The sequence below is a fragment of the Protopterus annectens genome, chromosome 9.part0 (genome assembly GCF_019279795.1).
Source record: "Protopterus annectens isolate FY-2018-M chromosome 9.part0, PAN1.0, whole genome shotgun sequence".
Classification (NCBI taxonomy): Eukaryota; Metazoa; Chordata; order Ceratodontiformes; family Protopteridae; genus Protopterus; species Protopterus annectens.
Window position 1 is genome coordinate 1,112,555,967 of NC_056743.1, and position 12,715 is coordinate 1,112,568,681.

The following is a 12,715-nucleotide window of genomic DNA, read 5'->3' on the forward strand; positions in this document are numbered from 1 at the left end:
GGCTGGACTTGCAAAAAGTTTTTAACCGTCTGCATAGATTTAGCTTTTTCTTCCACCTTTTTTAAAACTTCTTCTGCCTTGGTGCCAAACAGATCATCTTTGTTCAGTGGTGCGTCCAATAATTTTGATTTGACATGGTCTGGGAAGGTCTGTTCCTTAAGCCAAGCATGCCTTCTAAGTACAGAACCTGTGACTGCTGCCCTTGCAGGATGCTTCTAGGGCATCAGACCCACATTGCAGGGTATGCTTAGTAACTTGGCTTGCAGAATGCATAAGCTCCTGTAATTCTTTATTTTCTGCACAGTTTGGAAAATTAGATAATTTTTGTTTAATAAGTTCCATAGTATGTTGCTGTTATTTCAGCATGTGGAACTGACAATTTAATGCTCCAATGACAAGAGTTGCAGAGGTGCATACTTTTTTACTCCATCTGTCTAAAACTCAGGAATCCCTGTCCGAAGGGGTGGGATTCTTAGCTGTGGTTGCTTTTATTCCTTTAGGTCCTTGGGAAGAGGACCTCTGGGTCAGCAGTAGGATTTTTGAAAAGAAATGTGCGAGTCAGGGACTCTGCAATATCGGTCAGGTTTTCTGGGAGCAGGAGGTAGAGTATCCGGAGTTAAACTGTATTCCATGAAAACATCATCCACAACATCCAGAACAGGAGGAATAGCTAAGGATTTGTGCTGTGGTAATCTAAAAATTCCCCCGAGTCTCATTTTGGACCGATGATCATCCTTGCATTCCTAATGAAAATGCTCTCTCAAGGTATGTAGGGTTTCACCAAAAGAAAAATCCTCTGGAGGAGAGGCAGAAGGAATGGATTCCTCTGCATCTGAATCCTCATAAGCAGATAAGGGTATGTCTTCATAATCAGAAACTTCAGTCTCGGACTCTTGGTAAGATAAAGCTGCTGGGGACAAGTCCCTTTCTTTTAGAAGGGGTAGGCTTGCTTCCCCAATCAGCATGATAAGGTCTTCCACTATTTTAAGCATTTGAGACTGAGGCATGGAAGCAGGTGCTAGAGTTTGGGTCAGTTTTTTAGGCGTAGTTCGTACCCTGGGCCTTAGAAACTCAGTAGTTTTAGAAAGAAGTGAAGATGCTAAAGTAGTAGTCTGCATCGAATATCGGTAGTGTGATGGAATTTCTCGGAAGCCAGTGCCTGCACAGCAGATCCGGACCCATCCAAGGTATAGACATCCGCAGGTTCCGTAGTCAAAGAAGACTCTCACAGCATACTGGACTCCGAACAGGTCTTGGTAGTGGCCTGTAAATCCAAAGAAGTGGGCATCAGGGGCTGTGAAAGCGGCTCACTGAGTACCGGTGAACTGGCAACTAGCTTAACAGAAGCATCGTCTACAGTTCTGGACCTGTGCGGTCTGTCTTTACCCTTACGTTTTTTCAGAAGATCAGCAGCCGGATGGCTTACCAAAGCCATTTCAGAATAAGGAGATTGAGAGTGAAAGTAATTAGCTACGATAAAGGCCCAATGATGTATAGCTCCAGCAATGAACAAAGCACAAAACCGACAGCGAGGAAAGTCGTGGTCTGGCCCTAAACAGCTACAAACACAGGAAGAATGGAAATATCAGTGTGGCATTTGCTTTCCACAGGAGAGAAAATTGTTAACTTTTTCTGACATCGGTTAGAGCAAGAAAAAAGGATCCTCAATGGGGTACTTAGCTTTAGAAGACTTCAACTTCGGAAACAAAAACTCCAGTAGCGGCCAACCGGCACTCGTGTAAACTGCTTCTGCTTCGGGTTCCTCGGCAAGAAAGATTGATGTAATGGCATCGGCTGCTTATTTTTATACCACTGATGACCTGACGTCAGTCCTGGAGTGACAGCAACTGATGCAGAAATACTAAGCCTATGGTATTCGGGCCGACTGAGGGCTACCCCCTGGCAGGATAACCCAAGTGTGATGACTGCAACAGTGAAACACGAAGAGCATCTGCTTACATTCAATCCCTTGCCTATCCCCAACACACTGTCACACTCTGCTACATCCTCCACATAAACCAAGGTGAGATCTCCTAAATGCTCAAAAGCTTCAGCTGCATAATGCCTCTATAAGGTGCTTCAACTGGTTGCCCCTGTAAGGTGAGTCAACACCTCAATACACTGCAAAAGTTCCTAATAATCCCCCTTAGCCCCAAGTCCTGCTTAGCCTAAACTGTAGACTTTTGACTTGCTCCTCTCCCATCATTGTACAAAATGATATACACATTCTGCATGAAACAACCTTCTGCATTAAAGTTATACTATGATTAAAGTCAAGATTCTGTGCAGTGGGTGTGCAAATAGTAGCACATTCGCACAATGACATCCTCACATGACATAAATGGGGGTGGTTAAGGACCAGCCAAAGGAGAAAGGACACCTCTGGTGTGAGAGGACACCACCACAATGGAATGGAACCTTCTCTCTTCATCTTGCTACAGGGAATGACGTATTTCAAGAAGCGGCAGATGGTGCACTGTAAAATACCATGAAAAACAAATGTGAAAAAAGATTTTACTTCAAAAAGATTGCATCAGGGATACAAGTAGCCCAGTTTGTTTCTACAGGACAGTTCCTAAAGCAATGTTTCTAAGAAATGAAAACATGGGAGCTATTTGAGACTCTTATATCTAAGGTACACATTTTACCATTATTGGTTTGGCCTTCCCAAACTGCTCAGGAAAGACAGTGGAAGTACTCCAGTGTTGCTCACTTTACATCTGATCCTGAAACACTTCAAAACTGTATTGCACAAGACACTGTTTAGAAGACTTCAGGGAATGAGCCAGAATGATATCCAAAACTTTTACTGCTATGGTATCCAACTTCACGAATAAACAAAGTGCAAACTCAAGTGTGCCAAAACAGCTTTACATGGCCACCCATTATTCCACCTGAACCACCACTCAGGAAAGTTTTCAGGCTACTGATAAAGCACAATTCTTTATGCAGTAACAGTACCTGTAAGGGAGGTAACATTCTGTCAGTTTTTGCAGTGCTTGCAAGCTGCACACTATACACTATACTCAACCTACTGAAAAAAGTGTCTGGCACTGTTAGGAATTACATCAAATCATCAATAGAGAAATAGGACCATGAGGGAGTCTGCATTATGTTCAGAAATACAGTCAGAACTTAATATCAGCCTGTCACACATACATTGTGCCAGAACAGACACATTAACATGCTACTTGCATTATGTACACATATAAAGAAGTGAAACATTACAAAGTGTAGCTATCATTCACAACCACCACAATCAGCCTGCAACAATAAATAATGCACAGCAACACTCAAACGGAAGCTATTCTACTGGATGTTAAACTGTGCTGTAACTTCCAAATTTAGGACAGAGTATTAACACAGTGAAGCTAACGTGTTAACTATAATAGAACAATGTCCATGTGCTATGACAGTGATGTGCGTGCAGAAACAGGCTAATGGTATCCTGCCAGTGGACATTATGCAAACCATCAAAGGTTCCAAGATCTACAAACATGACTTCACATAATTTACAGTCTAAAATGAGGGGATGTGTATCTTACAGGCATCTTCCAGGGTTAAGCTTGGGTCAGGTTGGTACGCAGACACGAGAATCCCCAGCTGGTGAATCAGCCCATTTGAGAGGAAATCACATAAGGAAGTGTCATTTATTTAATCTCAGAAATGGCCTACACATTTTTCTCAGGTAATGAATGGAATGATATGTCAGAAGGCAATAAAAAGCACAGTGTGCATAAATGAACTTAAGCACAGAACGCTGACAAAACCTCTTCTCTGGTAATTTTTCCTGCTTTGCACAAAAGGCAAGGAAGATATTTCTTAGTGAAAGTCACAGCTCAACAATTCCCCCACAGATCTGGGAGTGATTTAGTAATAAGCAAAGTCTCCGCTTCCAACAGAGAACTCTGATTGCCAGCACACTTGGCTCAGATATTCAACATTCTTAATGAAATCCATCTGAAAAGAAGTTAAGCCAGGGAAAGCTTACACAAAGAAAAGACCGCTTCCAATCAACAACTGAAAAAGCCCACTTCATATTTATTAAAAAATATACTATTTGAAGCTCCCCTCACCCAAATATACATTGTAAAAAGTCAGCAGTTAATGTGGAACTTTCAGAGAAAAAGCTACTGGTACAAAGTTCTGCGGCCAGAAACTTAACTCTTGTAAACAAAGTTCTAAGGCATGTTGGCTGCATTCTTGGTTATGCGAATCAGATTGTACATGCTCAAATACTTCCTGCAAATTACTTCTATAGCCCTTAAACACAAAATGTATTGTACGAATCCTCTCAGCAGTGGAGGTGAAGGCAGAAAGAAAACAGTAAATAAATAGAATCCAGAGACGCACATAAAAACAAACTGATGAACATTAAAACTACATTATACACAGATTACGCACCTAAGGGGGTACACATTTTATTATCTCTTGTACATATGCTAATAAGATTAGCGAAATGAATGTGCAAAGCATTTCAGATCCATACAAATTCCAGGTAAAGCAATGGTGGTAAAGTGCACTGTATGGGGTCAGTAAATCAGAGATCACAGATTTACTGTGTAAACAACCTTTCTCATGCCCGGCATATCTGTAACACTGATACAGCATGCAACATATCCACACAAACGTTCTTACTCTTAATTTTACAATTATTTAAACACAACACTTCAGTTCATGTGTCTCTAGGAATGCGAAGATTCACCACCTTCTGGAGAGAGGTAGTAGTTAATTTTTCATGTGCAAAGAGAAAACAAGCAAAAAATATTAGTGAAATTTGAGCACTTGAGTTAAAAGGTCCAGCGTTACTGGCTCCACATAAAGGCCTGTAGCTGTGAAATCTGTGAAATCCTTCTGCACAAAAGTGACAGTGAAAGCAAAATAGTAGTCTGCTCAGAAGGAGGCACTTTTACTTTCTCTAAATATACGGTTTGAATTCCAAATGAAGATAATCCCTCGAACAGTAACTCGCCTTCCTCAGAAGTACATCTTTCTTCTACCGAATGATTTATTTCAGAGTGGTACAGCAGACAGATTACTGAAGAATGTGGCATAATAACTATAGAAACAAGCACCTGGAAGCTCTTCAAATAAGCCAGGACTATACTCTGTAGTTGTGTTCCAGTCCTCACTTTGACCACCTAACATCTCACACAGAACCCCTACAAACTCGTGTTCCCCCAGGGGCAACAACCCTATAGCCCATTCATTCCATTTGGGGTGAGCTAGGAATGGTCCTGTTACGCATGGTGAGGAATTTCTGTAGTAAGCATCATCTGCAACTTGCTCATCTCACTTGTATCCCTAGCTTGGGGTTAAATGCGCTGCTAGCACAAATCTCAGGCTATGGTCCTCCCACCTGGGGTCCAGTAATACATACTAAAGGTATCAAGCACCACTCTGTGAAGAAGAACTTTGTGAAAAAGAGTCTGCCTCTCTCCACCTGCAGTTTATGAGTTCTCCTCCCTATGGTTACTTTCAGTTACATCCCATTCCAAACGGGCCATAAAAAAACAAGTAGCTGCATAATGCGTTTTCCTCTTCCAAAACAGAAATAGTAAGTGCCCTTAACCCATCCTTCCAGTTTAACTCTACAGCTCTTCACTACTTTTAACCTCTATGTCTAGCATACACCTCACTACCCTTCCAATACTGCATTTAACAGTATCCACAAAAACCTCAACACTACATTTCTTTTCCCACACAATCTCCACTACCAGACTCCTCCCCTTTCTACTCCCACATCCCACGCAGATACAACACCCCCTCCTCATGTCAGTATCACTTATACTACAACAGACCTTGCTCCACTATCAGCTTCAGGCTGGAGTGTGTTATCACCTTTGTGTACTGTATTCAGGCTGAGAGGCCTACAAGGATAGGGTAGCGCAACTACCAAGCTCATTATTCCAACTACTACTCAAGCAATGTTATGTTCCCCAACCAATTTTTCAAACAAGTCACAGGTATAGCTATGTGGACAGCCATGACACAATTGGGCAAACAGCAATAGGGAAATGGCAGGAGGAGACCATCTACCAACCAGCTTTCCAAGACTACATAAGGTGCTACTAATGTTTCATAAACATTTTTATCTTATGGCAAGAAAGCACAAATATACTGGAAGATTGTTTGTATTTTTTTCTCTCCAGTGTTTGTTAGTACTATATTTCCATAAGTTTTATATTTCTCATTCAAGACAACATATTTTCTTTTTTGGGGGATGGATCTGAAGATTATTTGAAACTACTGGGACCAGACTTTTTAGCTAGTAGTATAGATTCATAAATTTACAATTTCAGATGTCAACTACTGGTATTAAGTCTATGCCACTTGCGAAGGTGTAGAGGGATTTGTCACCATGGCAGGTGTGATAGCTAAGCTCACTCCTTGCTGGTCAGAACTACCTGATATATAAATAAAGGTATAGATTTGCAGACCAATTTGAAATAGGTGACCTTCCAGTCAATGAGATGTCACCGCTCCTAGCACACCTCCATGCCCATTCTTAACAAGTGTACAGAACCCGAAGGTTTGCATGTTTTGACTGTAACAAAGTACTCATCCATCTCCACAATAAAGGATATTTAACTTCAATGGAGAGTTCAGCACATTTTTTGCTAAAGATTGCTCCAACTTGGATCGTTACATAGTTGCATTCCTATTTAAGCTTCTTTCTTGCAGGTGTTTTACCTACCTTCAAATCCAGTGGGTAAGAGAGGCTGGTTAATGCTGAGGTTACCAAAGCAACAACCTTAAGTCCTTCTCAGGACTAGCTCAGTGCTGAAAAGTTGTGTGAGATTTAAACCAGCTTAACTCTGGTTGAAAGATCTGCCCCTGCACTTCCAAAATTTATCACCTGCCAAGATACCATGTACACTCATATTCCCATTTTTGTTGAAACTTTTTTTTAATTCATTTCGACTAAATTAATATTCAGAAACAAGAGTAAACTCACCCATCATTATTAAGATCTGTTGCTGCAACTGCATATCCAAAATATGACGCCATCTGGAAGGAAAACAAGGAATTTTAGAACAGTAAAGAGACACTTATCCCACTACTGACACCACTTTCAAAGGAAAAAATACTTTGATGGCTTACATCTCAACCAGCTACCCCCCAACTGATTTCCATCTCTTTGGCTTACATCTCAACCAGCTACCCCCCCCCCAACTGATTTCCATCCCTCTGTTGACTTGTCATTTTTCAAGTACAGCAGGTTTCCAAAGGTTCAAAGACATGCAATGCACACAATCGCACAATTCCAGACCAACAAAAATCTCAGCAGCAGAACTGTAAGCTTTACTAAATAATACAAATAAACTTTGATCAGAAGACTTTTTCAAGTAGCAAAACAGTGAGGATATTAGGCCAGACAGATGCAAATATGGACAGTACTATTCCTAGAAGAGTTTTTGTGTGTGCGCCGAGTGGGGTGCTGCTACTAGTGCCCAACTCAAGATATCAGTATCAAAAAAAGTACAGTTGTGTACACTTACCATAAATGTAGATGTTAAGAGTGTGTATTCACTGTTGCAGTCATCAGCTGTGGGTTATCCCTGCTGTGGTAGCCCTAGGTCACCCAAATACCAGAGTCAATGTTTTTGTGCGCTGGCTACAGTCGCCTGTAGTCTGACGTCAGGTCAACAGTGCTATAAAGCAAGGCAGCCGACATCATTACATCAGTTTTTCTTGCCCTAACCTGTCAGAAGCACAAGGGAAAAGAGAGAAGTGGTCCTGGTGGCTAAAAGCCACCTTGGGAAGCTTGTGCTGCCCTAGGGGAAGATGTTAAATGGGGGCTGGAAGGAGGGAAACTAGGACTGCAACAGTGAATACACTCAATCCTCTACATTTATTGTAAGTGTACACAACTGTACTATGTTTGTGTTTCACTGTTGCAGTCATCACCTGTGGGAGGATTCCCAAAGCTGGAAGGATAGGTTGAGTCCTAGGTATGGGTCAGGTGGCCCTGCAGAATTGCAGAGGCAAACCCTGCCCTAGACTAGGAAAAAAAGAGATGTAGGTGGTAATGCTTTGTAAAGGTATGGACAGAGATCCAGGTAGTCTCTTCCAAGATGTCCCTGGTAGGTACTCCTCTGAGGAAGGCAGTGAAAGTGGAAGCTTCCCTAGTGGAGTGGGTACAGATAGACTTAGGGATGGGTTTCCCATGTAGTCTAGCAAAAATGGATGCAATGTGAAATCCATTTGAAAATGGGTTTGTTTGGAGATGGGCTTTCCCTCTGCCCCTGGGGCAAAGCTTACAAGAAGCTGGTCTGTTTTTCTGAATGGCTTAGTACGGTCCAGATAGTATCGGAGTGGTCCATGCACATCTAATGAGTGTGTAGAAATCTTTCCCCCTTGTTTTGAGGGTTGGGAAAGAAGGTGGGAAGGTGTATGGCCTGGTTAAGGGTCACATCAGATACCACCTTGGGCATAAAGGAGGGGTTAGTCCTCAGGGAGGCTCTGCCTGCATGGAAATTTATGAAGGGCTCAACAGTCATGAGAGCTTGAAGTTCCAAGACCCTTCTGGCTGAGGTGATGGCTAATAGGAAGGCAGTCTTCCAAGAGAGGTATTTCAATTATGTTGAAGTGGCATGTTTGAAAGGAGGTAAGGTTAGTTTTTCTAACACAATTCAGGTCCCCAGGGTGGTGTCAGAAGCCTGATATTAGAAGCCCCTCTGAGGAATTGCTTAATCAAAAGATGAAAGAAGAGGGGGGGGTCTGAATCATAATGTACAGAGATGGCCAAGGCATGGATTTCAATAGAGAAGAAAGAGAAGCCACTATTGAGCAGCTCTGCTAGGTAATCCAGGATGACAGGAATGGAAGGTTGGGAGGTACTGCCCCCTTTTGATTGTTTCCAGGAGCAGAATCTTTTCCATTTTCCTGCATATGATTTTCTTGTGCTGGGTCTTCTGGTCTCTGTGATGTCCAGGACCGGTTTGCTTAACAGGGGACTCCTTGTTAGTTTTAGTGTACAAGCCATGCTGACGTTTGAGTGTCTCTAGGTCTGGGTGCAGTACCTTCCCCCTCTCCTGGATCAAGAGGTCTGACATCAGGGGAAGCAGCTTTGGGGGCTGTAAGGTCAGACTGCGTAATAAAAAGTACCGATGCTGTCGGGGCCAATCTGGAGCAATGAGGATGGCCTTTGGTCTCTCCTCTCATTTTGATCAAAACCTTGGGAATAAGGGGCAGAGGAGAGTATGCGTACACAGAGAGGAAGCTCCAGGGGAAGGTCAAGGCATTCACCTTCCATGCTAGGAGGTGATGCTCCCTGGTACAGAATTTGTGCAGCTGATGACTGAGGTGAGAGACAAAGAGGTCCACGCCTGTGGTCCCCCACTCCTGAGTGATTTGTAGAAAGATTTCTCTGTGGAGCTGCCATTCGTGGGAGTCCAGTAATTTTCTGCTTAGGTGGTCCGCCAGTGTGTTGTTGATCCCTGGTAAGTACTGGGCAATTAGGTGTAGCCCCATGGAGGTGGCTGTACGCCAGAGACTCATGGCTAACCTGCACAGGGCGGTAAGATTGGTTGCCCCCCTGCTTGCTGATGTACCACATTACTGTGGTGGTGTCTGTTTTTATAAGGGCCACCCCTGGCCTGAAATGGGATTGGAAGAAATGAAGTTAGAGCCTTTTACACTGCCATCATTTTGATGTGCAAGTGAAGTTGCTGGGCATTCCAAAGCCCTTGGGTACACCTGTCTGCTAGGTGAGCACCCCAAGCAATGCCTGAGGTGCCAGTGGTGATAGTCTGGCCAAAGAGTGGAGGATGAAGGGAAGACCCTTGTTCATGGTACAGGCTTCTGCCCACCAGAGAAATTCAGCCCTTACACAAGGGATCAGAAGGAGAGTGGTCTCTAGGGACTGAGTGCACTGAAGTCAAAGGTTCTGTAAGTACCACTAAAGTTTTCTCATCTGAAGCCTGGCAAGAGGGATGAGAAGGATGCAAGATGCCATGTATCCCAGGGCTTGCAGGAACTTCCTCGCAGTGAGGTAACTTCTGGAAGCCAGCTCAGTGAAAGAGAGAGGCAGGAAGTTCTGCTTTTCTGGGGATAGGAAGGCCATTTGGGTTGCTGTGTCTAGCACAGCTTCCAGGAAAACAATTTTTCTGGTGGGGTTTTGCTTTGACTTTCTCACCAATTGTGAACCCTAGGGAAGTTAGAAGTGATTTGACAAAGAGAAGGTCCTGGAGCAACTTTTCTTTGCACTCTCCCTGAATGAGGCACTTGTCCAGGTAAGGGTAAATATGTATATTTCTCTGTCTGCAGAACGCTATAGCCAGGGCCAAGCATTTGGTGAATACCTTGGGAGCAGTAGATAAGCCAAAGGGCAGTGGGGGGAGGGAGTGTCATTGTGAGTGCTTGCCATAGAGGCTTGGCTTAGAACTCCCTGCCTTAGAGATGGAAGTGGCCCATTGTTTCGCTTCTTTGCTGACCCTGGGATAGGGGCCTGAATGGCCTGTCCCTGCAGGGCTTACCTTGGCCTTGTCTGCTAGGTGCATGGAAGTCCCAGTGCTTAGAGAGAAAGTTCCTGCTGAATCTGGAAGGTTGAACTTGAAAGAAATATTTCTGTTTGCATAGATTTTGCTTGGTCTTCCATCTTTTTAAGCACCTCTTCTGCTTCTTCCCCAAACAGGCATTTCTTATTTAGGGGTACATCAATAAGTTTAGACTTTGACATGATCAGGGAGAGGTTGTTCCTTCAGCCATGCATGTCTTCTAATAACAGATCCTGTCACTGCTGCCCTGCTAGAGGCTTCTAGGGCGTCATATCCACATTTAATGATCGTTTGACCACTTGACAAGCAGAGTGTAGTAATTTTGCCAGCTCTTTTGAGTTAGCACCATCAGGAGAGATAGCAATCTTCTGTTTTAATTGTTCCAAAGTGTGTTGTTGGTATTTTAACATATGGAACTGACAAATGAGTGCTCAGCTAGCTAAGGTTGCAGAGGTGTAGACTTTCTTACCCCATCTGTCCAGAGCTCTGGAGTCTTTGTAAGAAGAAAGAGGATTCTTGGCAGAACTAGTCTTCGCTCCTTTGGGTTGCCTGTGTAATGACCTCAGGGTCTGCAGCAGGATTCCTGTACAGGTATTTGTGAGAATCCAGTACTCTGTAGTACCTGCCCAGTTAAGTTACAGCAGGAGGCAGGGCATCAGGGGCTAATCTGGATTCATGGAAATCATCCACCACTTCCAAAATAGGGGGATGGCCAGGAGGATGTGCTGGGGCAGGTCCAGAAACTCCCCAAGTCATTTCTTTGACTGTGGGAAGTCTTGAGATTCCCAATGAAAAAGTTCCCTGGGGGAGTGAAAGGTTTCCCTGAAGGAGAGGTCCTCTGCAGGGGAGGCAGAAGGGATGGATTCCTCTGCATCTGAATCCTCAAACAGTTAAGGAATGTTGCTACTCTTCAAAAAGCAGAATAATCAGATTCCTCAGACTCTTGGTCTGTCGATTTCTGGAGAAGGATGTCTTTTCATTTTTGGAGTGGGGGGACAGAGTCCCTCGGATAAGGGAGAGGAGATCCTCCGCCATTTTAAGCATTTGAGCTTGGGGTGGGGGAGCAGTAGCAAGATGGTGTGGCTAGAAGCAGATTTCCTAGGAGTGGCCTGGCTTCTAGGCCTGAGAGAATCAGTCGGTCTCTGAGAAGCAGCAGTCAGATGCAAAGATGTCCGTTTTTGTCTAGAATTGGTAGTGCAAAAGGCCTCCTCGTAAGCCAGTGCCTGCGTCGCAGCTCTCAACCCAAGAGAGGCAGAGACAGCCAAAGGCTCAGAAGACAAAGTAGATTTCTACTACATACCAGACTCTAAAAGGGTCTCGACAGTGGCCTGCATAGAAAGCGGGTCAGGCATCAAGGGCTGTGAAAGCACCTCACTAAATTCCAGAGAACTGATGACTTGCTTAGTGGTAGCATTGTCAGAAGGCTTAGCCTTGTGTGGCCTGTCTCTATCTTTATCTCTAAGTTTTTTCAGAATGTCGACAGATTGTTGGCTGCTGGACGCCATATTGGAATTTGAAGCTCTACAGCGAATGGTTAACGCATTAAAGGGGGCACAGAAAGTACAGTTGTGTACACCTCCCATAAATGTAGATGATGTTAGAGTGTATTCACTGTTGCAGTCATTACATTTGGGTTATCTGCTTGCAGGTAGCCCTCAGTCAGCGTGATTAACAAAGTCTTGGGTCCAGCTGCATGTTTTATTCCCCTGATGACCTGACGTCATGGAAGAAGGGACAGCAACCAACGCAGGACCCAAGACTTTGTTAATCATGCCGACTGAGGGCTACCTGCAAGCAGATGACCCAAATGAAATGCAAAAGTGAAACACGAAGAACATCCAGCAAAGAGAAACGTGTGATGAAGTAAGAATGAAAGTCTCTGTGTGGGATCTGCGTTCCACAGGCGAGACAACTGTTAACTTTTTCAGACATCGGTTAGAGAAAGAAAAAAGGGTCCCCAACGGGGTACTTAGCTTTAAATGTTTTCTGCTGAAATTCAATTTCTAGTAGCAACCAACTGGCAGTCATGCAAACTGCTTCTGTTATGGTCTCCACGGCAAGAAAGATTGCTGTAATAATGTTGGCTGCCTTGCTTTATAGTACTGATGACCTGACATCAGACTGCAGGCGACTGCAGCCGGCACACAAAAACAATTGACTCTGGTATTCGAGCCAACGAAGGGCTACCACAGCAGGGTTAACCCACAGGTGAT

The 12,715-nt window shown here is 43.8% G+C and overlaps 1 protein-coding gene across 1 annotated transcript in view; it reads right to left on the reverse strand.

Annotated features, from left to right (window-relative positions):
- Positions 1-12,715, reverse strand: part of ITGA5 (integrin subunit alpha 5) — an 805,866-nt gene that overhangs the window by 430,552 nt on the left and 362,599 nt on the right. The window contains exon 11 of the mRNA XM_044083969.1: positions 6,959-7,011. Within this exon, the coding sequence (XP_043939904.1) occupies positions 6,959-7,011 (53 nt within the window). The remainder of the gene's footprint in view (positions 1-6,958; positions 7,012-12,715) is intronic.